This window comes from Rhinoraja longicauda, chromosome 2 (genome assembly GCF_053455715.1).
Source record: "Rhinoraja longicauda isolate Sanriku21f chromosome 2, sRhiLon1.1, whole genome shotgun sequence".
NCBI lineage: Eukaryota > Metazoa > Chordata > Chondrichthyes > Rajiformes > Arhynchobatidae > Rhinoraja > Rhinoraja longicauda.
This window is the reverse complement of record NC_135954.1, coordinates 26427705-26454415: the sequence shown is the minus strand read 5'-3', so window position 1 is coordinate 26454415 and position 26711 is coordinate 26427705. Positions and strand designations below refer to the sequence as shown.

Here is a 26711-nt window from a genome sequence, read left to right as displayed (position 1 = left end):
ACTATGTCCTCAGTCATGAAACAATGCACAGCAATCAGACAGTTAAGATTTTTAATACAAATTTAAACAATTTGATTATTTCAATACCAAAATGTTAACTCTTTAGAAGCAAGTAAATTTTTAAAAATAGGCCTAAAGACAATTTGATCCATGTTGGTGTCACAACCAAAACATTTTTCAAGAACTGATTTTTCTCATCCCATCTCCTTATAAACCTCTACTCTCATTGCTTTCCTTTCCCACCATTCAGTTGTTTGACAAATAGTTCAGAAGAAATAATAGCCAACTAGCGTAATTTATTTTACAAAGTAAACCTCAACACAAGGGCCGAGTCTTTGGATGTGGATAAGTGCTGATAAATTCAGCCCTTTTAGGCTGAAAGGTCAAGAATTTGGAGGAAATCATGGATCAGTGCTCCTCAGCAGTTACTGACTAAAGCGATGATACTAAAAGTAAACGAAAAACAATTTGGTATGTGTGCATAGCATACGGTTAGCTTGGGTTGCAAGCAGGACACATTATAAACATTGTTGAGCCTTAAAGGATGCAACAACATATTGGGACCGAATATAGAAAAGAGAGAACAGTACAGCTATACTTCAGCAGACAGTCAACACTAATATTTCCAAGTAGAAGATTCTGTAAAGGACTGCGGGGTTAAATGTTGAAACCCATTTCTTCAGCCTGTCTATAACTAGAGGTATGCTTTCAGTATAAATGGATTAGTCATTTAAGATTGAGATGAGGACAAATTTCTCATGCAGAGTTACAAGTGTGCAAAATATTCCACCTCCTTGCACTGTGGATGCTCAGTTATTGAGTCAGAGATGGAGAAATCTTTGGAACAATGGCCGCATCAAGAATAAATGACAATGTTATGTTTTAAGCAGAAACTGACTGTTCAAGCAAGAGAGACCAGGTCTTTGATTTAAGATTTTACACTTTTGATATTTCTGCATAGTTCTTTGACTATGTTATTGGAATTCTCTATTCAAAGAGAACAACATGGATTAATAGTACTTTGGCCTACAAACATTTCCTTATAACCCAAAACCATTGCACCAAGCTTAAGCATTTCCGATCCACTGCAAATCAATACCATTTACCACACCCATTGAGCCTGCTGTGAGGGAAAGGATAGATGAGTGTATAGTTCCATGCTGGAGTCAGTCTCACCTATGAAACTTCCCCCAGGCAGTGGAGGGGGTGGTGGTGGCAGGGAAGGGGCTCCAGCAAGAATAGAAAATGATGCTAAAAGAAAACGCATTGTGTTACAACAAATCTAATAATGCTTTTAAATGCCAGTATAAATAAAGAATTGTGATGCTGGGAGATGAAATTATTAGTTAATCCAAGACTGTAAGCACCATTTTCTTGTGCTTCGCTCAATTAATAAAGCATGTGCTTTGATTTCAGGTCAAATGAGATTTGATGAGAGTTAGAAACTATGTAATAAAAACAAAACAAACAAGAAATTTTACTTACAATAAAATTGCTGAAAATAGTTCTAACAATATTTAAAGAATCCTTGCTTATAGTTGAATTCATTTTGAGAACTTAGTTGTTCTATTCAAGTTCTGCTGCCAAAAGATTCATTAATTGGGCTCAGTTTTATTGAAGGCGTTGTGAGACACCATTTTGGGGGTATAGCAAACACCATATTATTGATTCTGCAATTAATATATACTTAAACTCTCATTATTAGGCACACCAACGCACATTGCTACATTTCTTCCCTATGTTATTCAGAAAAGCATTTTGTGTTATATAAAATGCATATTGCATGCTGTATTACAATAAAAATCAGCAGCTCCTTCCCTTCAAACAGGGCTCTTCACTTTAAAGAAAAGCCATGCAAAACCTGTTGTATCTCCCTGAACATCTGGAATATGGAAATGCTGTCTCTTAGTCACTGATCGACTTCTTGTCTTTTAAAGTAATTAAATCTACTTACATTTTTACAAATATGCAAATTTAGAATGTCATACAATTACTTAAGAGAAAAGGGCAAAAGTTAAAATTGAGGGCCATTAATGTCTATTGTCCCCAGAACTCCTCAAGTACCTGACAGTAGTAATGTTTTGGATCAATAGTGCATTTTCCATGTCTACCTAGTATCAAAGCTAAAAATCAAACACTGGCTCCAATCTCTTGGCCTGTTGCCTGGATTTGCTCTCTAATGATAGATATTAAGTTGCAGCTCAACTATTTAAGTGGAAATTAAACACAATCGGCAAATCCATTTTAGATTTCATAGATGAAGTTAGAAATCATTCATTATAAAAAGAGAATATATTTTAAAATATTGAGCACGAGCCATTAATTATTCTATAAATCAATAGAAATTAACAAACCTGGTACAAGGGTGGGAGGAGAGGGTGTAGGCACAGCAATTGGAATGCCTATACTGCTGCTTCCACTATTTTCTCGGCTTCCACTTCCTCCACTGCTTCCACTGCAAAGAAAAATTAAAACAATTAAATACACAATTTTACCTTGCAACTCTCCCAAAATCCAACGACTCCTTGCAAGATCTGAAAGATCAATGAAGGAATAACAGAGGTAACGTTAAGTGTAAGAAAGAGTACGTGGCAGAACCTCCGGGATACGTTGCAGAACCTCCGGAAAGAGGTTCAGTGGAAAGAAATGGTTCTCAAATCTGCACGCCTGGGTTTTCAAGCTCCTGGATTTTCTCCAAGGGGGGAGAGAAGAGTACGGCCAGAATGACTGGCATCCTTGATATTTCCAGTCTTCCTGATGCAATGCACTGTGAAGATGGACTGGATGGAAGGAAGTGACAAGCTTGTGACAAGCTGGGCTGTTCACCACTCCCTGCAGGTTCAGATGGTTATTCAGACAAGCAGAGACACAAACATTAAGTCCACAACCCACTCCAGCAATTTAGCAACAACCCTCAGTGCCATTCCTTGTAAGAGAATTCAAACCACAGCTCCAACGTGCAAATTCAACGAACATTAATTCAATGTTTTGCCCAAGAACATAATAAATAGGAGTAGGATCAAGCCTGCTCCACCATTCAATACATTCAGTGGGTGGCAGTGACGCACCTCAGAGTTACTGCTTCACAGCTCCTGGGACTTGGGTTCAATCCTGATCTCTGGAGCTGTTTTGAATTTGCATGTTCTTCTGTGAATTGTGGGGTTTCCTCCAGGTGCTCAGCTTTCCTCCCACACTCCATAAACATAGATTCATGAGGTTAATTAGCATTGCAAGTTGCCCGTAATGTATTGGGGGTAGGGTGTTGACATGGATAGAGAATTGGTTGGCAGACAGGAAGCAAAGAGTAGGAGTAAACGGGTCCTTTTCAGAACGGCAGGCAGTGGTGAGTGGAGTGCGGAAAGGCTCGGTGTTGGGGTCGCAACTGTTTACCATATATATTAATGATTTGGATGAAGGAATTAGAAGTAACACTAGCAAGTTTGCAGATGACACAAAGCTGGGTGGCAGTGTGAACTGCGAAGAGGATGTTAGGAGGTTGCAGGGTGACCTGGGCAGGTTGAGCGAGTGGGCAGATGCATGGCAGATGCAGTATAATGTAGATAAATGTGAGATTATCCACTTTGGCGGGAAAAACAAGGAGGCAGATTATTATCTCAATGGTGTCAGGTTAGGTAAGGGGAAGTACAGCGAGACCTGGGTGTCCTTGTACACCAGTCACTGAAAGTTGGCGTGCAGGTACAACAGGCAGTGGAGAAAGCTAATGGCATGTTGGCCTTCATAACAAGAGGATTTCAGTATAGGAATAAAGAGGTTCTTCTGCAGTTGTATAGGGCCCTGATAAGACCACATCCGGAGTATTGTGCAGGTTTGGTCTCCTAATTTGAGGAAAGAATTCCTTGTAATTGAGGCAGTGCAGCGTAGGTTCACGAGATTGATCCCTGGGATGGCGGGACTGTCATATGAGGAAAGATTGAAAAGACTAGGCTTGTATTTACTGGAATTTAGGATGAGAGGGGATCTTATAGAGACATATAAAATTATAAAAGGACTGGACAAGCTAGATGCAGGAAAAATGTTCCCAATGTTGGGGGGAGTCCAGAACCGCGGGCCACAGTCTTAGAATAAAGGGGAGGCCATTTAAAACTGAGGTAAGAAGGAACTTTTTCACCCAGAGTTGTGAATTTGTGGAATTCTCTGCCACAGAGGGCAGTGGAGGCCAAATCACTGGATGAATTTAAGAGAGAGTTAGATAGAGCTCTGATGGCTAGTGGAATCAAGGGATACGGGGAGAGGTTGGGCACAGGTTACTGATTGTGGATGATCAGCCATCATCACAATGAATGGCGGTGCTGGCTCGAAGGGCTGAATGCCCTCCTCCTGCACCTATTTTCTATGTTTCTATGTATAGATGAGTGGGAGAATCTGGAAGGGCTGATAGAAATGTGGGAGGATAAAAATCAAATTAGCAGCATACAGCTATCCAACATCCATGGGGAATAGAGAGGGAGGGTAGAGTGTTAGGTACACGAGAGAATTGCTCAACTGCTATACATTACCCTTGTACTCAACACATACACTTTAAAATCAATTGTCAAACTATGTAATTTCGATATCCTTTTAAGTTTGGCACTGCTATTCTATATTTGTGACTAAACTATTAATGTAAATATAGCAGATATGAAATGAATGATTGCACACGATTCTCTTTTGTCTAAAGTTTTCCTTCAGTCTTGAATATTCTAAATGACTTCAAAGAATCAAAATAAAATAGAACCTCCTCTTCTGTTTAACCCTTTAACGCTGAGATTATGCTCCCTAATTTTAGGCACCATCACTGGTGGAAAATGCAAGTGTTCAAAATTTACAATAAAAATAGAAACTGCCCATTCTTTGCACAACAGTAACTATTTTGTCTGCATCTATTTTACCTCCATCTTCCTCTCAAGGAGCTTATCTCTGTGGCAGGAGATATTTTAATTAGGGAAAGCACACTACATGGGCCAAAAGCATTTTGACAGATTATCACTCTGCTTGATAGCATTCAGCAAGATTCCAGCGCAGTACATAATCATTGCAATGAAGTTGAATATTCCATTTGCCTTATTTATTAGAAAGAGTGGCCCATGAACTTTGAGATGGCCTTCTCTGAACAATGTTTTACAGCCTCTTACCCTTTAAATATTTGTTTTCTTCCTAATAACATGGACCTTCTCTCACAAAAAAGCAAATAAAATTGGATTTGGTTGAAATATGAACCAAACACCATATGCTGGAAAGACATCTGTCTGATCAGTCTGAAGAAGGGTCTCGACCTGAAACGTCACCCCCCCATTCCTTCTCTCCAGAGATGCTGCCTGTCCCGCTAAGTTACTCCAGCATTTTGTGTCTATCTGCTGCAAAGACATGACAGATAAGGCAGCATTTGTAGAAAGAGTCTCGGTTTGAAATAATGTTTTGGGTCAAACTGTTCCACAGACAATTTTTCTACCCTTCTGATAATGATGAGCACAGCTCTCCCAATCATCAAAACCATCTACATAGGGCACTGCCTCAAGGCGACAGCATCTATCGTCAAAAATCTCCATCATCTGGCCTCCGTCCTCTTCTCATGCACCACCATGGACTTGGTTTCTAATTGTGTTTTTGCACCGAGGTCTTGTTTTTTGGACTTCTTTTCACTGCCTTGTAGAATTTATATAATGAATAATTTATGTTTGTGTGATGCCTGTTTGCTGCTATTGCTATAAAATCTTCATTGTACCTGTACCTCACTGTACTTGTATTGACAATAAATGCATCTCAACTTTGCTTGGGTCTTTAAAACCTCAATTTCTTTCCACAGATGCTGCCTGACCTGCTGCATCCAGCAATTTCTTTTTTCACATCTCATCTTTTTGCATGCTACTGAACCCATTTAGATATTTTAATCCAAAGATTTGACCTTCAAACCACCAAGCTGCCTAAACATGTTTAAAGATGTGCAAAGTGTCCTCGTAGGATGTCAGAACATGTCTTAATCATCAAAATGCGTCCTGCATACAGTATTTGCCACAAAACATTGGCCGTTTCTCTTCAGGTCTAGTCAAGCTGCTGAGTATTTCCAGCATTTTCTTTTATTTATAGAATACAGAACATATAGTGCAATTTCATTTGGGAATGAAGATGAAGAATCAAAGGAAATCAAAATGAAAATTCAACTTTCAAAACTGGCGGAAAAGATTAACAAACAGGAAATTAAAAAATCAAAATTACTTTATGCAAAATCTTGCATGTACTCGGAAGATATGGCCCTAGATTCAGAGATATAGAAACCATAGACATAGAAAATAGGTGCAGGAGTAGGCCATTCGTCCCTTCGAGCCTGCACCGCCTTTCAATATGATCATGGCTGATCATCCAACTCAGTATCCCGTACCTGCCTTCTCTCCATACCACCTGATCCCTTTAGCCACAAGGGCCACATCTAACTCCCTCTTAAATATACCCAATGAACTGGCCTCAACTACCTTCTGTGGCAGAGAATTCCACAGATTCACCACTCTCTGTGTGAAAAAAAACTTTCTCATCTTGGTCCTAAAAGACTTCCCCCTTATCCTTAAACTGTGACCCCTTGTTCTGGACTTCCCCAACATCGGGAACAATCTTCCTGCATCTAGCCGGTCCAACCCCTTAAGAATTTTGTAAGTTTCTAACATGTATGCCATATGTGTGTGCATTACTTTTTTTCTCTCCATGCCCAGTAATTTCTTGCTACAAATTAAAATTGTGTTCAGTGCTATCTTTCGCATTTATGTTGATTAAACATCCAGTTCCATTTTATTGCATGTGCTGATGAACTCTAATGTTCCTGGTGCTGCATTGTACAATAATCACAACCAAGGGATATTTGGAATATGGGCATTCCCAATCACAATTCTTATTCATACGGCTTCAATTGGCAAAGCTCCTTATTTGAATCCGTGCAAAGAGCAAGACAATTTTGCCACCAGCCAAAAATGGCATTTACACACACCATCTTTTTTTTAGCATACAAATTTCATGATTAAGATAAGCAATATCACGTAGCATACAGACTTATCTTTTCTCCTCTGTGTCACCTACTTTCACTAGTCCTATGTACTTACATTCCAGTACCAAAAAAACTCCCACACTCGAGTATATTCAATGACAACCTCTTTAACCATCATGGGTAAAAAATTCCAAAAGATTGCCAATCACTGGATGAACAGGTTTCACATCTTAACCCGGAATGGCCATTCCCTTACTTTGAGACTGTGACCCAGGTTCTAGACACCCCAGCCTGAGGAATCATGATTCCAACATTCACCCAGTTAACTCCTGTCAAAATCTGCTACTTCAATGAGACCACCTGTCATTCTTATGAACAGGTTCTGGCTCAATCCACTTAATGTTCATTTGAGAAACTTCTCCATGCTTGAAGTGAAGCTGGTGACAGCATTTCCTCTATTGAGAATACACACTTCCATGCAGAGGAAAATAAACCTTGTAGGCAATGCTCTAGGTGCAGTCTCACCCACCTATTGGACTCAACATTACGGGCGCCATCTGTTGATGCAGTGGAATAGACAGCAATCCCGTTATGATCTTGCAATGTTAGGTTTTATTGCCACAGTCAGGTTGGATGATGGTTGAATGTTATGCATGTACATATGGTCGTGAGGCGGACATGAAAATATGCAGTTAACGCAAAATAATTTTGATAAACAACCACAATGACAGCGTCTTTGGTGGATAAACAGATAAAATGGGCAGAAATAGCAGATGCATTCCAATTTGGGTATACTGTAATGTAATCCAGACTGTTCATTTTTGGGCTACGGCTTTTCCTTTTTAAAATAAATACTAATCTGAAATAAAAACAAACGGTTGGAAGCATTCAGTGGGTCAGGATACATTTGTTTAAAAATAAACAGTTAATGTTTATTTAATGTTAATGTGTTAATGTGGATCTGTCTTCACTAAGGAAGATACAAGCAATCTCCCAGATGTTCTAGTGGCCAGAGATCCTAGGGTGACGGAGGAACTGAAGGAAATCCACATTAGGCAGGAAATGGTGTTGGGTAGACTGATGGGACTGAAGGCTGATAAATCCCCAGGGCCTGATGGTCTGCATCCCAGAGTACTTAAGGAGGTGGCGTTAGAAATTGTGGACACATTGGTGATCATTTTCCAATGTTCTATAGATTCAGGATCAGTTCCTGTGGATTGGAGAGTAGCTAATGTTGTCCCACTTTTTAAGAAAGGAGGGAGAGAGAAAACGGGAAATTATAGACCAGTTAGTCTGACATCAGTCGCGGGGAAGATGCAGGAGTCAATCATAAAAGACAAAATTGCAGAGTATTTGGATAGTAGTAACAGGATCGTTCCGAGTCAGCATGGATTTACGAAGGGGAAATCATGCTTGACTAATCTTCTGGAATTCTTTGAGGATGTAACTAGGAAAATTGACAGGGGAGAGCCGGTGGATGTGGTGTACCTTGACTTTCAGAAAGCCTTTGACAAGGTTCCACATAGGAGATCAGTGGGCAAAATTAGAGCACATGGTATTGGAGGTAGGGTACTGACATGGATAGAAAATAGGTTGACAGACAGAAAGTGGGGATAAATGGGTCCCTTTCAGAATGGCAAGCAGTAACTAGTGGGGTACCGCAAAGCTCGGTGCTGGGACCGCAGCTATTTACAATATACATTAATGACTTGGATGAAGGGATTAAAAGTACCATTAGCAAATTTGCAGATGATACAAAGCTGGGTGGTAGTGTGAACTGTGAGGAAGATGCTATGAGGTTGCAGGGTGACTTGGACAGGTTGTGTGAGTGGGCGGATGCATGGCAGATGCAGTTTAATGTGGATAAGTGTGAGGTTATCCACTGGTGGTAAGAATAGGAAGGCAGAGTATTATCTGAATGGTGTCAAGTTAGGAACAGGGGACGTACAACGAGATCTGGATGTCCTAGTGCATCAGTCACTGAAAGGAAGCATGCATGTACAGCAGGCAGTGAGGAAAGCCAATGGAATACTGGCCTTCATAACAAGAGGAGTTGAGTATAGGAGCAAAGAGGTCCTTCTGCAGTTGTACAGGGCCCTAGTGAGACCGCACCTGGAGTACTGTGTGCAGTTTTGGTCTCCAAATTTGAGGAAGGATATTGCTATTGAGGGCATGCAGCGTAGGTTTACTAGGTTCGTTACCGGAATGGCGGGACTATCATATGTTGAAAGACTGGAGCGACTAGGCTTGTATACACTGGAATTTAGAAGGATGAGAGGAGATCTTATCGAAATGTATAAGATTATTAAGGGGTTGGACACGTTAGAGGCAGGAAACATCTTCCCAATGTTGGGGGAGTCCAGAACAAGGGGCCACAGTTTAAGAAAAAGGGGTAGGCCATTTAGAACTGAGATGAGGAAAAACCTTTTCAGTCAGAGTCTTGTTAATCTGTGGAATTCTCTGCCTCAGAAGGTAGTGGAGGCCAATTCTCTGAATGCATTCAAGAGAGAGCTAGATAGAGCTCTTAAGGATAACGGAGTCAGGGGGTATGGGGAGAAGGCAGGAACGGGGTACTGATTGAGAATGATCAGCCATGATCACATTGAATGGCGGTGCTGGCTCGAGGGCCGAATGGCCTCCTCCTGCACCTATTGTCTATCGTTTCAAGTCGCAGACCCTCAAGTTAAGTGGCTCCTGCAATTACTTTATGAGAAACCAGGGATTCCAATAAAGGGCCAGAGAATTGTTTAAATAAAAAAATAAGCCTTGAGATCCAAACTCTTGATACTGGGATGCTGACGGACTGCTTATTTATAACCTACAATTTTACAGTCTAACAAATTCACCTTTGTCAATTCAGATCGAGCAATTCCTAAAGCTCCACTTTGCCACATTCAAATAAAGGCTCTACATCATATTAAGTTGTGCCTTAACATTTCTCATTTAATGTGAGAAAAGCCACAGGCAGCAGAGCCATTACACAAGTGAAATAAAATAAAAGGAAATTAGTAGCATAAGGCTGTAAAAATCAACTGGGGAACAAAAGAAACCTTTTTACCAGGCCAAATTACACCAGAGCATCAACAGCTTCCAACCCATGAGAACCAAAAACAGGCCTGAAATGTCTTTAGCCAATATCTACAAGGTTACAAAAAACACATTTTGTACACTAGCATTGTCAGATTAGATCATTTTGCTTTAATACAAGTTAGTGGAATTAATACATGGCGATGACCAGCTTGCTGTAAGCCAAAGCGACGAGCAGTTTCAATGTCACTTGCCCTGATATCAACAGTATTAAAAACCAAAAGATTCTCAGAACGAATCCTACCTGTGTGTTCTCGGCCTTTGGTTGAGTGATGCTGTTCTAATAGGGCTTTGCTGGTTTGCCACGTTCCGAGCTGGACTAGTCATGTAATCATTGGGAATAACAGGTGGCTTGACAGGTTCTAAGGTTTTGTAGGGAGTATTTCGTCTGAAGGAAGAGAAAAAGTTACCTCATAATATTCTCATGAATCACAGGCAGCATTAAGTTTAATTTTAAGTTTTTTTAATTGATAACCAAATAGATTGATGCAGACAGTGTGGTTGATGTGGTTTACAGGCATCAAATAAGACAATGACAAGGTCTCATGGATGGTTGTTCCAAAGGGTTAGAGCCCACAGGATTCAAGATATTCCTTACCCATTACCAATTTTGGATCCAGTTTGCCAGAGGGAGATGGTAGAGTGGTATTTTTATGATTGGAAGTCCATGATCAGAGATATACTACTGGGATCAGTATGCGGACACTTGCTGTTTGTTATATACATTACCTACCTGACTGTAATGTAGGAAACATGATTAGTAACTTTGCAGATGACACTAAATTGATAATGTTGTTGACAGCGAGGATAAGCAACTTAGTATACAGAATGATAATGATCAGCTGGTAAATTGAACAGGCTAATGCAGATAGAATTTAATCCAAATTTAATGCAAGGGAATGCATTTTAGTGTAGTCGAATGAGGGTATGACAAATGCCAAGAATGATAGGGCCCGAGGGAATATTAAGGAGCAAAGGGACCTTGGTGTACACATTTTTAAAAATCCCTACAGGTGGTGCAATTATACTGGAAAGAGTGCAGAGGAGTGCAGAAACATGTTCCCGATGTTGGGGGAGTCCAGAACCAGGGGCCACAGTTTAAGAATAAGGGCTAGGCCATTTATAACTGAGAGGAGGAAAAACCTTTTCACACCGAGTTGTAAATTTGTGGCGTTCTCTGCCTCAGAAGGCAGTGGAGGCCGATTCACTGGATGCATTCAAAAGAGTTAGATAGAGCTCTTAGGCCTAGCGGAATCAAGGGATATGGGGAGAAGGCAGGAACGGGATACTGATTGTGGATGATCAGCCATGACTCGAAGGGCCGAAGGGCCGAATGGACTACTCCTACACCTATTGTCTATGTATCTATCTATGTATGTGTAAAAGACCAGCAGACTTAAGATGAGGTTTAAGATAAGGAGTAAAATATTTAGAGGGGATCCAAGCAAGAATTCCCCACACCCGAAGGTAGTTATAATCTCAAACTATTGCCATGGTGGGCGAGGCAGATACCCTTGCACATTTAAGCAGCATCTGAACAAACACTTGAATCACCAAGATCGAGGCTCTTGACCAAGTCTGGTAAATGAGATTAGTACAGGTAGGTACTCGATGGGCCAAGTGGCCTGCTTGTGCTGTTTGACCCCAGGAACAGTTACCTGTGCACATGTACTTTTTACTGTACCAAAGTAATCTTTCTTGACATTTAAAAGCTCTGATTTTGTTGCATCAGGTAATCCCCACATCCCATACTACCAGTTGTAGAGAGCAAATTTTATTGATTTTAGTCAGGTCGCAGCAGCGCCCGAGCCCGAAACCCAGAATGTTCCCAGCAGGCTTTGTGAAAATGCACGGCTGGGGCAGTTGTCATCACCTGGCAAGCCCACTCGGAGTCTAATTGTCTGGCAAGAGGTATTTTGAAAACATTTCTATTTTTTTAATTTCAAAAAGTTTAAAAGACTTAATTGTAAACACTGAAAAGGTAAACACTGAAAAGATTCTCTCTTTCTTCTTAGGAGGCAAAGAAACCTGTCACAGGCATCAAAGGCAATTCCCCAACAAAATACTGGAGAATCCTAAACCAGACCCCACCAAAGGATTCCACAGATGCAGCACCATCTGTCATTCAGTACGTCTTACATCTCCATGTTCTCAACTACGAGGAAGCTTGAGGCGATGTATCAATAGGTGAAAACCCACTGTTCCAATTGAAGTTGCCAACTCCGGTCAGCAAGATTTGTGAAATAACTATATTTGGCTAGCAGGTGATACATAAAAGTTAAGAATTGGATCCTCAAATTAACTGCATAGTATTTAAATTTAACAAAACACATAAAGGTAGTTCTGTTTCCATAACCTGAATTGTATAAAATGCAATTGTGGAATACTACTTCTATAACATGAGCAGAATTGTTTATAACACAATTTCATTTGGGAAGTAGAAAGCATAAACGCTCCTGTTTAAATTGACAAGCAGTGGGCAGCACAATGGCACAGATGGTAGAGCTGCTGCCTCACAGCGCCAGAGACCCAGGTTTGATTCTGACCTCGGGTGCAATCTGCACGGAGCGTACATGTTCCCTACAACCACATGGGCCTTCCGCCACGTGCTCCTATTTCCACGCAAAGACGTGCGGGTTTGGAGATTAATTGGCCTCTAAATTGTGCCGAGTGTGTAGGGAGTGGAGATGAAAGTGTGAAAGGGAGATCGATGGTCAGCGTGGCCTTCGTAGGCCAAAGGACCAATTTCTCTAAACTCAGAAAAAAACTGTATTGGAAAAAAAATCTGTTTTCACGTAATCTCCCCACAGTAATCATATACTATTGTCTCTTGAGAACAGTCAGTTTTACTGCAGATGGCGATTTAAAGTGACAAGCAATTACTTCTATTGACAATAAGCGAGTTTAGTGTCTTGACTGAGCATGCGCCGGTCATAGGGGCTAAACATTCTTACCGGCTGATCTGCTGCGTGTATACAGACCTGCGTTTCATCCGTATTTTCCAGTTTTGCTTCGTAGAGGTAAGAAAATACTGCTTTAAAAATATTAATTCGGTGTATTTATGGTTAATTTGCACAAGACTACAATGATTTTGTAGATTTCATTGCTTTATGCTTCGATGAGTGAGCAATATCGTGACGGTTTTCTTTTGCATTGTAACTTGTACCGGAGCTGCTCCTCAAGCGGGAATATGTCGCACTTCCCAAACCATGAGTTACTCTTGGTTTTCCAGATTGTCGGCAATGCAAAAGAAAAACAAACGTTTGAGTGAATGAATTGCTGCATTGTGGACGGTGGCTACAGTCCGGAATGTCAATGATGACCACTATAAACTTGAAGCTGCTGTTCGTGCAGCGATTAGACACCTGCAGAGGTCAGCATCCAGCAGAGTGGTTTGTCTGATCAAACCCTCCTTATAATATCACCCGGTAGACACAAAATGCTGGAGTAACTTACTGGGACAGGCAGCATCTCTGGAGAGAAGGAACGGCTGACGTTTCAGGTCGAGACCCTCCAGGAAGGGTCTCGACCTGAAATGTCAGCCATTCCTTCTCTCCAGAGATGCTGTCTGTACCGCTGAGTGACTCCAGCATTTTGTGTCTATCTTCGGTGTAAATCTGCGTCCACAGCTCCTTCTTACACGTTTAAAAAATCCCCACGCTTCTTGCTTCATTGAGGGTTACAGAGCTCCCTCCCACCCCAGGCAATGTCATTTGTGCCGTCTACTCTGGGCGACGGCACAAGTGACATTGTCTGGGGTTGGGAGGGAGCTCTGTAACCCGCAACGAAGCACCAAGCGTGGGGATTTTTTAACATGTAAGAAGGAGCTGTGAACATAGGTTTACACCGAAGATAGACACAAAATGCTGGAGTAACTCAGCGGGACAGGCAGCATCTCTGGAGAGAAGGAATGGCTAACATTTCAGGTCGAGACCCTTCTTGTAGGTCTGAAACATCAGCCATTCCTTCTCTCCAGAGATGCTGCCTGTCCCAGTAAGTTACTCCAGCATTTTGTGTCTACCGGGTGATATTATAAGGAGGGTTTGATCAGACAAACCGCTCTGCTGGATGCTGACCTCTGCAGGTGTCTAATCGCTGCACGAACAGCAGCTTGAAGTTTACAGTGGTCATCATTGACATTCCAGACTGTAGCCACCGTCCACACAAAGCAGCCATTCATTCACTCAAATGTTTGGTTTTCTTTTGCATCGCCGACAACCTGGAAAACCAAGAGTAACTCATGGTTTGGGAAGTGCGACATATTCCCGCTTGAGGAGCAAGTTACAATGCAAAAGAAAATCGTAACGATCTCAATCATTCACCGAAGCATAAAGCAATAAAACCTACAAAATCATCGTAGTCTTGTACAAATTAACCATAAATACACCTAATTAATATTTTTTAAAGCAGTATTTTCTTGCCTCTACGAAGCAAAACTGGAAAACACGGATGAAACGCATGTCTGTATACACGCAGATCAGCCGGCGAGAATGTTTAGCCCCTATGACCTCTGACCGGCAAATACTCAGTCGAGATACCAAACTCGCTTATTGTCCAATGATACCCTATTAAACAATGTACCATACAGACTTTAGTATTTTTAGCTTGCACTAACAAAAATAAACTTAAAGTTATTTAAAAAAAACTTTTACTTTAGAAAATCCTGCTACAGAAAAATTGCGGCTCAAATTCTCTAGATCCTAACCCCTTTGACACAATTGATTTCATAACAAGATTTTCTATAATGCAAGATCTGTTAGGAATGCAACTAGGAGAATAACCTACATAATACAAAAAGGTGGAATTTTTTTAATTTTCTACCTTACCTTGAAGGAAAACAAACTAAAATAGCCCATTTAATACAAGATAATCTGTTTGAAATTTAGCACTCTTACACAAGTATATAAGCAAATCCAAGGCAACTCCACTAAGCAAATGCAAATATGTCATTTCACAAAAAAGAAGTTTCCCCATCGAAAATAGAGGGCAGATTGAGGACTATCAGTGAACCAGACTTCCCCATTTAAAGGTTGCAACATACCCTAATGTTCCACGTCCAGACATTGGGGGACTAGGTGGTTTCTGGGTAGGTGGATTTGTCCTAGTGAGTGTGCCAGTTCTTGCAGGCTGGTTACCTCCATGCTGAAAGAAAAATCTGCAATTAAGGAATGCTTAACTGAGACTCCTTGCTTTAACTTATGATCATTTATCCCATTAAAAAAAAGAGAGCTGGTCTCTTAAAAAAAAAAATTTCAACTCCCCTCAAACCTTATTGGTTTATACAGATGGCAGTCGAGACAAACTTGAACAAATTCCTTTTGCCAAGTTGGCTATTCGTGGCCAAGTTCTCAGAAAGTACTTGGCAATTAGCCTCCTGATTAATAAACTGCAGAATAATTTGAGACAAGGGAACATGCTAGATTGTAGGAAGAGCAAAAACAATGTCTGTTTCAAATAGCAAAGAAATAATAAATCCTACCAAAACAATTCATAAATTGAACATTTTGTACACCTTTTATCCTTGTAGATTTTCCACAACCAGGGAAATGGTACATGATTGCTCTGCAGAAGGACAGGCAGTAGACACAAGTTTGCAAACAGTGCTTTAAAGTTACATTAATCTCAATAGTTCTATTGACTAATTTGTTTGCAATGGCCCAAATAGAATCCTTTTACACTGCACATTTGTAGGATTCTCACTTCTATCAGACGATCATGTGCGTGATCTGAAATGCAAAATGTCACCATTAAGGTACAAGGATAACCATTGGCCTATTGGGAGGTTGCAAACCATAGCCCAGCAAAAATTAAAACAAATATCTCAAATGCAAATTTAAGGTTTATAGAGTAAAGAAAAGCATGTTTTAAACCAAAGTATAGATATAGACCACATTTGAAGTATTCTTTTAATTATTCCCATTAGGAAGTTATTATTCCAGTTAGGAAGCTATTTGCGTCCTCTCGGCATATATAAACTTTTCAAAAATGAATAGAATGATTTGCCTCATTAACGTTTTAGGGTGTGTAAAATTCCCAAAAGTATCCAAAAAACCCAAGAAACGCAATTAACTCCCCAACAACTAAACTACGAATTTCGCTGTTAAATCTACGATGGCATACTTCAAAGACAGACGTTTTAATTGTACATTTATCACATTGGGAATGCCAACTAAAATATTGAATTTATATTCCCATTGTACCCAAAAAGACACGGGAACCGTGGTTTCATTAGAAATTTCTACAGTGCACAACAATAGGAAACAGTTTGTCTTACCTTGGCTTTAAGCCACTTAATGTTGCCAAAAGGGGAGGAAAAAAAAATAAAGCAAAATTAACATATTAAGCTTGGCAGAAGCTAAACAAAATTCAGTATAGAAACTAAGCAACAAAACTGATAATTAAATACTTATTGCTTCCCGTCATTCAGCAATGGCACACATTAACAAGCAAATCAGTTGAGCTACTGGGGAATAAATAGGTTCTCTTCAATTAACACAGAGATAAACATTCACAATATATCTGTAAACTGAAAGCCAAGATTACAGGAGCATATGACTGCCAAGTACTTGATACATTTCCAACAATACAACCTCAAAATAGATTACTATATCCACGGCTTCATAGAAGAAAAAGAAATGAGGGTCGCAGATAGCTAGAGCCAGGATGTTTAGGCGCTAAAAATCTCTGAAATAGGCATAATAAAATTACAAAAAAGGCACGTAAAAGGCATTTATTGACCCAAAAAGGCATAAAAGGCATGCATTTCCACCACCAAAATATGGTTAAAAATGATAATATAAAGGTATACTACATTAAATGACTAAAGTTGCCTGGTTGCACATAATTACTAGCATTTTTTTCACATTATCTGGCGTTAAACTATGTTGTCCGTCAGACAAAATATGCTTCAGTTGTGAAAAACCTCTTTTCACCCCAGCTGAGGTCACTGGTGCAGACTCTATATTCATGTCGCTATCTTGTGCATAACAACTACCCTTGAGAACTTTAGCTATGTTTTGTATTTCTTCAAGATCTTTGTTACCTAAAATCACTCTCTCACATTTTCCTTGTATGTCTTTACCTACATCGCCAGGATCTTTACGAATATTGTCAGTTACTTTGTTGAAAACCTGTAAGTTATTCACTAATGTTTTGCCACGTTTCTCAAGGGAAGTGATGGCTTGTGGGAACTTTGCAAAATTGGAAGCAATAAACACAAGATCGCAGTGGAGGGGCTTTTTCTGCAAGATTTCACTGACGATCGTGACTGCAGATTCTTCTTCTTCAAAACAGTTGACGATTTCTTTTATCTTTTCAAAATTTGCAGCATAGTAGAGAACAGCAAAGAGCCATATACCCCACCTAGTCAAAACGGGCCGAGGAGGTAGAGGAATCTCGGGTGCCATTTCCTTGAACAACTGCACAGGTGCTTTGAGGAAGATTTTCTTCACATTGGAAACTAGGTGATCGACATTTGGAAACAAGCTACGTATGTGCTCGGCAATTCTATAGAGTCCGTGAGCTAAGCATGTCAAATGCAACATTTTGGGGAATAAAACTTTAAGTGCACGGGCAACTTTTATCCTGTACGGAGCTGCATTAGTCACAAACAGAAGAACATTCTCGTGTTTTATACCTTCTTGGCCAAAGTACAGCAAGTGAAGTTGTAAACAACTGAGCAATAGTTGAGCTGTTTGACTTCTCCAAAACTTCCGATGTCAAAAATACTCCTTTGATGGTTGACCTGCCTCCAGTGTACTGATGACCACATTGGCAACATGTCTCCCCACAACATTGGTTGTCTCGTCTATTGAGATCCATATTTTGTTGCATGCAACTTCATCTCTAATTTTCTGCACAACAATGTTGAAGTTGCTGTCAACATCATTTTTCCATAATGATAACTCGCTCGGTATATGTTTCTTTGTGCATTTCTCTAAAAAACCTCAGAGATTTGTTTTCCAATTTCCACAGTGGAAGTCCAGCATCAATGAATGCCTTGCACAGATCACACGAAAACTCAAATTTGCGACTGGAGCCAGCAGTAAATGCAGTGAGGAGACAAGCTTACGTATTCCCCACCTTCAGTTTCTCTGCCGCCGACTTGTGTTTAGCTGTCTGTACATGCTGGGAGACGAAATATTTCTTCTCATGATTCACTGCTTTCTCACATGCTTTGCGAAACAGCACACAGTTGTCTGTAGGGAATATATCACTCCCGTACACTCTCACTAAATCGGTCAGTATTTTACAAGGTGTTGGCTTGACTTTAGGCATTTTGATGCTTGCAGGGGTAGATCCTACAGGAGCGGGGATGCAGACCTCTACAGGCAGGCCAAGTACAAGCTCAGAAACATAGAAAATAGATGCAGGAGGAGGACATTCGGCCCTTCGAGTCAGCACCGCCATTCATTGTGATCATGGCTAATCGTCCACAATCAATAACCTGTGCCTGCCTTCTCCTCATATCCCTTGATTCCACTAGCCCCTAGAGCTCTATTAACTCTCTCTTAAATCCATCCAGTGATTTGGCTTCCACTGCCCTCTGTGGCAGTGAATTCCACAAATTCACAACTCTCTGGGTGAAAAAGTTCCATCTCACCTCAGTTTTAAAGAGGAAGAGGAATCAGAGCTGCCAAGGAAAAGTACTCTGAGAAGTTGAGAAATTTTCTTGTAAGTTACACTAACACGGCAAAAAACTGATTTAGCACTCGATCATGAAAAGGACATTATCTTGCTGAAATCATCAAAAAAGGCATGAAAAGGCACTTATGGCATTTATGGCAAAATCCTGGCTCTACAGATAGCTAATGCATACAACCAAACTGGCATTTATATTCATTACAATACACGCACAATAGGTCATCAGAAAGGCCCAGTCAAACTGAAATTAAGTGTGGATACAGGAGATCAGGAATTAAATAATGTTGTTTAACTAATATAATCTCAATATGCAAATCTACATGAGAGAATGCATTAGACTATTTAGTCTACAGAGCTGGCATAAGGTCATAAGGAATAGGAGTAGAATTAGGCCATTTGGCCCATCAAGTCTACTCTGCCATTCAATCATGGCTGATCTATCTCTCCCTCCTAACCCCATTCTCCTGCCTTCTCCCCATAACCTCTGACATCTGTACTAATCAAGAAGAAATCTTGCATTCTGGCATGTAATCAAAAGAGTTCATTCATTGAATTTTCTAATTTCTATTGCAAACGCTTAACATTTTTGCATTATTTCCTTGTCTAAGATAAGATATATGCTTAGCAAAATAAACAGCAGGATAAACTTAATCATCCTCTATTGAACAGATGGAAAACAGACTGATTCCTTCCTCCATCTTTGTATCTGCTGCATAACCCTAATCTTTGTCCACTGAGCCAAGGGATACTGTCCTTCTTTAATCAGGGCACTGAATACAGAAAGAAGGAGGGAGGTTACAAAATCTTGTTCAGACCTCAGTGAATTACTCCAGCATTTTGTGTCTAGCTTCAGTATAAACCAGCATCTGCAGTTTCTTCCTACACTCAGCAGGAATACTGCATGCAGGTCTGGTCACCAAGGTACAGGAATGATATGATAGCAATGGAGGATACGAAGGAGATTCACCCAAGATGGAACATCATTGAGGAGAGACACAAGAAGCCAGGTCTCTCAGGAGCAGAAACGGTTAAAAGAAGACATGATTGATGTATGTAAAAGTATATGGGGTATAGATAGGGAAGACTGCAGGAACACCAGAGGACGTAGATTTAGGGAAAGGTGGGGGTGTGGGAGAGATTCAGATGGGATACACATGAGGCCTTCTTCACCCAGAAAACATTCCCTACAAGAAGGAATCAGTCTTGTCGTATTGCCCGCATGAATGGTCAAAATGGATTGTTGACAGCAGATTAAAAAAAAGTGTCTAGAAGAACACTTGAATCACGTGACTAGAACACCAGCATTTTGTGTCAAACTTGAATTACTAATGCAAGGAGGGCAATGGGCTAAATACAAAAGGGTGCCCACTGGTGGCATGGACTGAATGACCCCTTTCCATGCTATACGAGTCTGATTCACCAACAGTAACAACTCCATGAGATGGCTCTGCATGGTAGCTCTTCTTCCCTGCATGCCCATCGGAGAAGGCTAATTAAATTGAAGTTGATCTTCTGGATACATACAAAAAAATTGCAGATTAATCCATGCAGCCCCAATGGGTAGACTACAGAATCATGTTAATCATCATTTACATAACACACAATAGTACAATTTGACTCAATTCTCATAAATAGTAAACCTACCCCAAATGTGTGTGTTTTAAAAAATTCTAGCATAGGTATGCTTGCATTGTTTCCACTGCCAGGGTACAGCTGCTCTTCAGTTACAGAATCAGAGTCACATTCACCAGTCTCACACAAAGAAAAGGTGCCAAGTTTCACAGTATGACAGTTCACAAATGTTCAAATTTCTGGTATGAAAATTAGTGCAAAGATTGCTAGTTATATATCCATTCAGGAACTAAAGAGCCAACCCTCAGTTCCAACCTAATTAGTGGCATAAATAGTTTGTCAGACAAATGGATGCCTGAAAGCAAATTTATCACTAAATAGCAAACTGTGTTCTGCTATAATTCGTGTTTCTGTTCAGTGAATTTAATACAAGACAATTGATGAACTAAGGACGACTATTTGCATTATGTGGACTGAATTGGTTATTACGTGATATCCATTTGGGAACAAGAGAGTTATTTTGAAGTTACTTTGGGCGAAAAAAAGCTGTCTTGCCAAAAAGTCTAGGTTCCTACACAACCTCCCCGCAGTAATCAGACACCATTATCTCTTTAGAACAGTCTATCAATTTCACTGCAGATGGCCTTTGAAATGGACAAGCAATTGCTTCATTGTTTAATTGCATTTCATTGCACAGGTTACAATGTACTATACTGCCCTGAGTATTTTTAGCTGAACTTTAACAGTACCTGATAAAAGGGGCTTTATTTTTAAGAATAAATGTATTGACACAATTGTTTTTAATACCTGATCTTCTATAATGTGAGATTTCTCAGGAATACAACTGCTGCATTATAGTAGAACTACCTTTACAAGTAATCCGTTGAGATTTAACAGAGGAACGTGGGCAATTTTTAAATCAAGCAGTATTAAACACATATATTTGCTTCTAAAAGAAAAGGCATAAATTGATATAAATCATAAATTGATATATTGAAATTCAATGTAATATTTTGTGCCTGAAAGTTTCAACCTGGGGTGATTTTTTCAGTTAAGTCAACAAATGAAATTAGTTACTTTAAGCTTAAAACTCCCACTCAATTGGCACTGTCAAATCATTGTTTATTTTAAATCTAGTTCGCCTTTGAATTTCAATGTGCATGTACCTAGATCATAATTCTAAATCCAAATCTCATTGGAATCCAAACGAGGTAGGCATATGAGTGTATTGCATTCCAGTCTTTTAGCAGGTGGATCTTAACTTCAGAGCCTTAAATTCATGCCAAAACCAGGCAGATGTAAAATGGTTACTACCTTGGTGTTGGGAGTTAATATTGCAAAGTTCTGTGATGTTCTTTTGCACCATTTTATCTAATCAATTCTTTTGCAACTTCCAGCTCAGCATGCAACTCAAAACACCAAGGAATGATTAGGTCAATTGCTATGAAATCAGATTCCTAAATCCATCCAAATGACCTGATAGTCAAGACGACCAATTGGTTTTAACTTTAGATGGGACAGAATTCTGACTGCTAATATCCCTCCACTACAGCAAACATTAACTGAGTACTGCATCAGAATCAGCACCAAATCTCAGCTGTAGATGGAGTACTTCAACTAGAAACATATAAAATTATAAAAGGACTGGACAAGCTAGATGCAGGAAAAAATGTTCCCAATGTTGGGGGAGTCCAGAACCAGGGGCCACAGTCCAAGAATAAAGGGGAGGCCATTTAAAACTGAGATGAGAAAAAATGTTTTCACCCAGAGTTGTGAACTTGTGAAATTCTCTGCCACAGAAGACATTGGAGGCCAATTCACTGGATGAATTTAAAAGAGAGTTAGTTAGATAGAGCTCTTGGGGCTAGCGGAATAAGGGGAGAAGGCAGGCACAGGTTACTGTTTGTGGATGATCAACAATGATCACAATGAATGGGAATGCTGGCTCGAAGGGCCGAATGGCCTCTTCCAGCACCTATTTTCCATGTTTCTTTGCTCAGAACAGTCGCTGAATTATGGCCAAAACTAAATTCAGAATTTATGACCATTCTCCATTCACACTACAAAGAACTTCTACAAAAATAACCACTTTCCACAGATTTAATAGCTCACTAAATAATTGAAAGGATATGAAAAGTAGATTAATTTAGTCCAGTTGGCTCTTGTGGGGAAAAAACTCCGTAACTGTAATATGCTGTAACATGAGTTTTGGTCTGCAAAAACCAAGATCATCTCACTTTCAAGATGACTACTAGAAAATTATCAAAGAAGGTAAATCAATTAAAACATCTTCTGACCTAAAGGCACACTTGATATAATGGAGGAAAGCGAGCTTTCATTAAAAAATGCTGATTTAATCAGAACAAGAGCATTGAAATCTTTACATTAGGGGAGCTCTTAATACCCAACAAATTGAGAAGAGTTTTTAAAAAGTTTGAATTCAGAAGGTTACACTCTGCCACATATTCCATGCTTCCAGGGGGTGGGGGTGGGGCGGAAAACTAAAAGGCTCCACGGAAGGTAAATCCTAATTTAACTGTTCAGCATGTTTCAAGGCTATAACCAGATTCAAGCACATTTCATTCCAACTAGGATAATCTCCCAGAGAAAAAAGAACTACGGAGCTACAAAAGTCACCTGAATTTCAGATTAAATTGCTGCTGCTAATTAGAGCAATATATTTAACTGTGCACCTATTAATGAACCCTGTTGATACAAAATTATCTACAAGTTACATTAAATTTTTCATCACACACTCAAATCCGTGTTTCCTCACATTTAGCATAAAATAGTGAAAATAAACTGAAATTTTAAAAAAGCACTCACACGATCAACTCATGGAAATAACAGTTAAATTTTTGGTGTTGACACTAAAGTCGGTTCAGATAAAGATCTACACCAAATGCTAACATCAGTTGCATCCAGACGCCACCTTGATGCTCAGTGGTCCCAGCATCATTTTATGACTAGCACCAGCAGATCCCCCCTCAGTCTTCTAAATTCCAGCGAGTACAAGCCCAGTCTATCCAGTCTTTCCTCATATGCAAGTCCCGCCATCCCAGGGATTAATCTGGTGAACCTTCTCTGTACTCCCTCTAAGGTAAGAACGTCTTTCCTCAGGTTAGGAGACCAAAACTGCACACAATACTCCAGGTGCGGTCTCACCAAGGCCCTGTACAACTGCAGCAGGACCTCCCTGCTCCTAAACTCAAATCCTCTTGCTGTGAATGCCAACATACCATTCGCTTTCTTCACTGCCTGCTGCACCTGCATGCTTGCTTTCAATGACTGGTGCACCATGACACCCAGGTCACGTTGCATCTCCCCTTCTCCCAATCGGTCACCATTCAGGTAATACTCTGCTTTCTTGTTCTTGCCGCCAAAGTGGATAACCTCACATTTATCCACATTATATTGCATCTGCCATGCATTTGCCCACTCGCCTAATCTATCCAAGTCACTCTGCAGCCTCCTAGCATCCTCCTCGCAGCTAACACTGCCACCCAGCTTCGTGTCATCCGCAAACTTAGAGATGTTGCATTCAATTCCCTCGTCCAAATCATTAATATACACTGTAAATAACTGGGGTCCCAGCACTGAGCCTTGCGGTACCCCACTAGTCACTGCCTGCCATTCCGAAAAGGACCCGTTTATTCCTACTCTTTGCTTCCAGTCCGCCAACCAATTTTCTATCCACCTCAAAACTGAACCCTCAATACCGTGTGCTTTAAGTTTGTACACCAATCTCCTATGTGGGACCTTGTCGAAGGCCTTCTGAAAGTCCAAATATAACACATCGACTGGTTCTCCCTTATCCACTCTACTAGTTACATCCTCGAAAAATTCTATAATATTCGTCAGACATGATTTGCCTTTGGTAAATCCATGCTGACTTTGTCCGATGATTTCACCACTTTCCAAATGTGATGCTATCACATCTTTAATAACTGACTCTAGCATTTTCCCCACTACCGATGTTAGGCTAACTGGTCTATAATTCCCTGTTTTCTCTCTCCCTCCCTTTTTAAAAAGTGGGGTTACATTAGCTACCCTCCAGTCCTCAGGAACTACTCCAGAATCTAAAGAGGATATTGTATCAAACATTGGACTCTCCACATCCCTAATTTTGATTGTAAGGGAAGAGGTGCAGCATAAACATGCAGAATTCCAATGCAAGCTCCTGCTATTAATGAGTCACAGCCACTTACCAGCATTGAGTCAGATTTGAATGTGGCATTTTCTTTCACAATTAAACTTGAATATCACATTGCTTCACTTTTAGTACTCAATGATTTACTCCCTTAATGTTTTCCTAATTTCTTGTTTTGCTTATCTGTGGAGATCTACACTGCAAGCAATGACGTCGCTTGGTTTGGAATTACAATCTCCACTTTTACCCCACCCATTTCTCAGCCTATGTATTTATTCCTCAACAACCTTTGTAGGCCATTTCAGATGACAGCTGATAGTCAAGCACATTAGCCATGTGACCCAAGAGCAACCACATGCATTTAAGACGATAGATTTCCTGTCCTAAGGAGGAGTGAGCCAGGGGGGGTTTTAATTGCAGTCCAGTAGTTTCATGGCCAATATCACCAAAAAGATTCCATCCCAAAATTATCTCAAACTTAATTTGCGGAAAGAAAAATAATCCAACTACTGTGATGCAATTGGAACCCAACCCCAGATCAATAGTTCATCTTTTTGAATACCAATCTAATTACTTAACACACACCTGCATTTTAGAAGCATGTCGTTGGTTGCTAAATTCTTTGAATTGAAAAGAATGCAAAAGGAAATGTAAATGAAATTTTCTGTGAACAGTAAAGATCTTTTCTCTACTTAGTGCAGGGGAGATGGCTTTGAGTTTCATCCAATCTAGCACCACATCACTGGGGAGCCTCACTCGCATTTACTCATTCATTGGACACACCAGCCACGTCAAGCTAGATTCTGCATATCATCACTGGCTGGTCTAATGGTCATTTACTTCCAATTCCAGCAGGACCCACAATAGCAAACAATAAGTGAACGTTGAGTAGGTTTTCCCTTCCCCAGCTATAAGGGAATGTGCGCAGGAAGAAAAAGATCAAGGGTGTCAAACATAAACTGGAATTGGGTTGGAAGTCAAGAACCACACAAGTTTAATTGGAGTTTATAAATTATCTAAGCTTCATTCCAATCCTATCAAACCAAGTTAAACAAAAAATGATGCACATTACTTTTTAATTGTGCAAAGGGTTGTTAGGCTCAAAAACTGATGATTATTTGAAAAAATTAAATTGTGTCAAATTTTCCAATTTTCTTACATCGTTGACAGCTATTTTGGGCCCTTTGAGTCTATGGCATCTTTAAAAAATTCACATTTCCATTATTTTCCACATACTAATTTTCCCCACATATCTAACAATTCATCCCAACCCGGGTTCTACATTTTGCAATATATGAATTTCGTGATCAATTAACTTTTGAATCCACAGATCCTGACAAAACATTTGGACAAGTACATGGAGAGGATATGTTTAGACGGATATGGGGCAAACACTGGTAGGTGGGACTAGTGACGGTGGGGCATATTAGTCACTGTAGGCAAGTTGGGCTGAAGGGCCCATTTCCGCTTTGTATGGCTACCTGTGGAGTGTAGGAAGAAAATGGAGCACGCGGTGAAGCCCACAGTCACTGGGAGAATATATAAACTCCATAATAACCAAACGTCAGGATTCAATCTATGTCATTGGAATTGCGAGGTGGCAGTCGCATTAACTGCCCTAACTACTTTAACATCGTCATGCAAGAAAGTGGCCCCAATTTCTTTGCAAGTTGCACTCAGTCAAACAAGCAGCAACAGCACAAGGAAAAAGATGTGAAGTCAAATTGGCCAAAACTGATCCCTGAAACTGACTCTTACCATTTTGCAAATGCAAAATTGAATTCATTACAAGTTACGGCTAATGTCCATCGCAATCAAATGTAAACAAAAAATAAATTCTTGATTAATATTTAAGATACCTTGTTTGATTAATCAATTAAAATAATTAATAAACTACCTTCTTTCACAGACCATAACAAAGTACCCAATCTATCTATTCTGGTGTAAAAGAACCTATTCCGAAGAGTAGGGAGTACTGGCCAATACTTGTATTGGTATATTAACAAAAAAAACACAACTTTGTTTTGCGTGCTATCCAGGCACATCAAACCATGCAAGTACAATTAACCCATACATAAATACAACAGGTAATTCAGTATGGGTAGAAATCCTGAAAGGAATTAGGCCTGCAAGAAATTTGAAAGGGTAAACAAATGCAATGGATGACAGTAAATACTCTTCTGGGAGCAGCATGCGGAGTCGCCAAGCTCAGAGGCATTTTAGCCATTCGCCTGCACCTTTCTACCACATACCCTTGCTCCCCTCTCCCATTAAATGTACATTGGGCTT

At 40.1% G+C, this 26711-nt stretch overlaps 1 protein-coding gene across 8 annotated transcripts in view; it reads right to left on the bottom strand.

Moving 5' to 3' along the window:
* Nucleotides 1-26711, bottom strand: part of abi1a (abl-interactor 1a) — a 96350-nt gene that overhangs the window by 22517 nt on the left and 47122 nt on the right. For 3 of the 8 annotated variants that reach the window (XM_078416043.1, XM_078416014.1, XM_078416024.1), the window contains exons 4-7: nucleotides 16332-16346; nucleotides 15099-15199; nucleotides 10302-10445; nucleotides 2355-2455 (exon numbers count right to left, since the gene is read on the bottom strand). In XM_078416043.1, coding sequence (XP_078272169.1) covers nucleotides 2355-2455; nucleotides 10302-10445; nucleotides 15099-15199; nucleotides 16332-16346 — 361 coding nt within the window. Of the gene's footprint in view, nucleotides 1-1176; nucleotides 1252-2354; nucleotides 2456-10301; nucleotides 10446-15098; nucleotides 15200-16331; nucleotides 16347-26711 lie in introns of all 8 variants that reach the window. The other 5 variants (XM_078416022.1, XM_078416030.1, XM_078416049.1 and 2 more) reach the window with 2 other exon arrangements.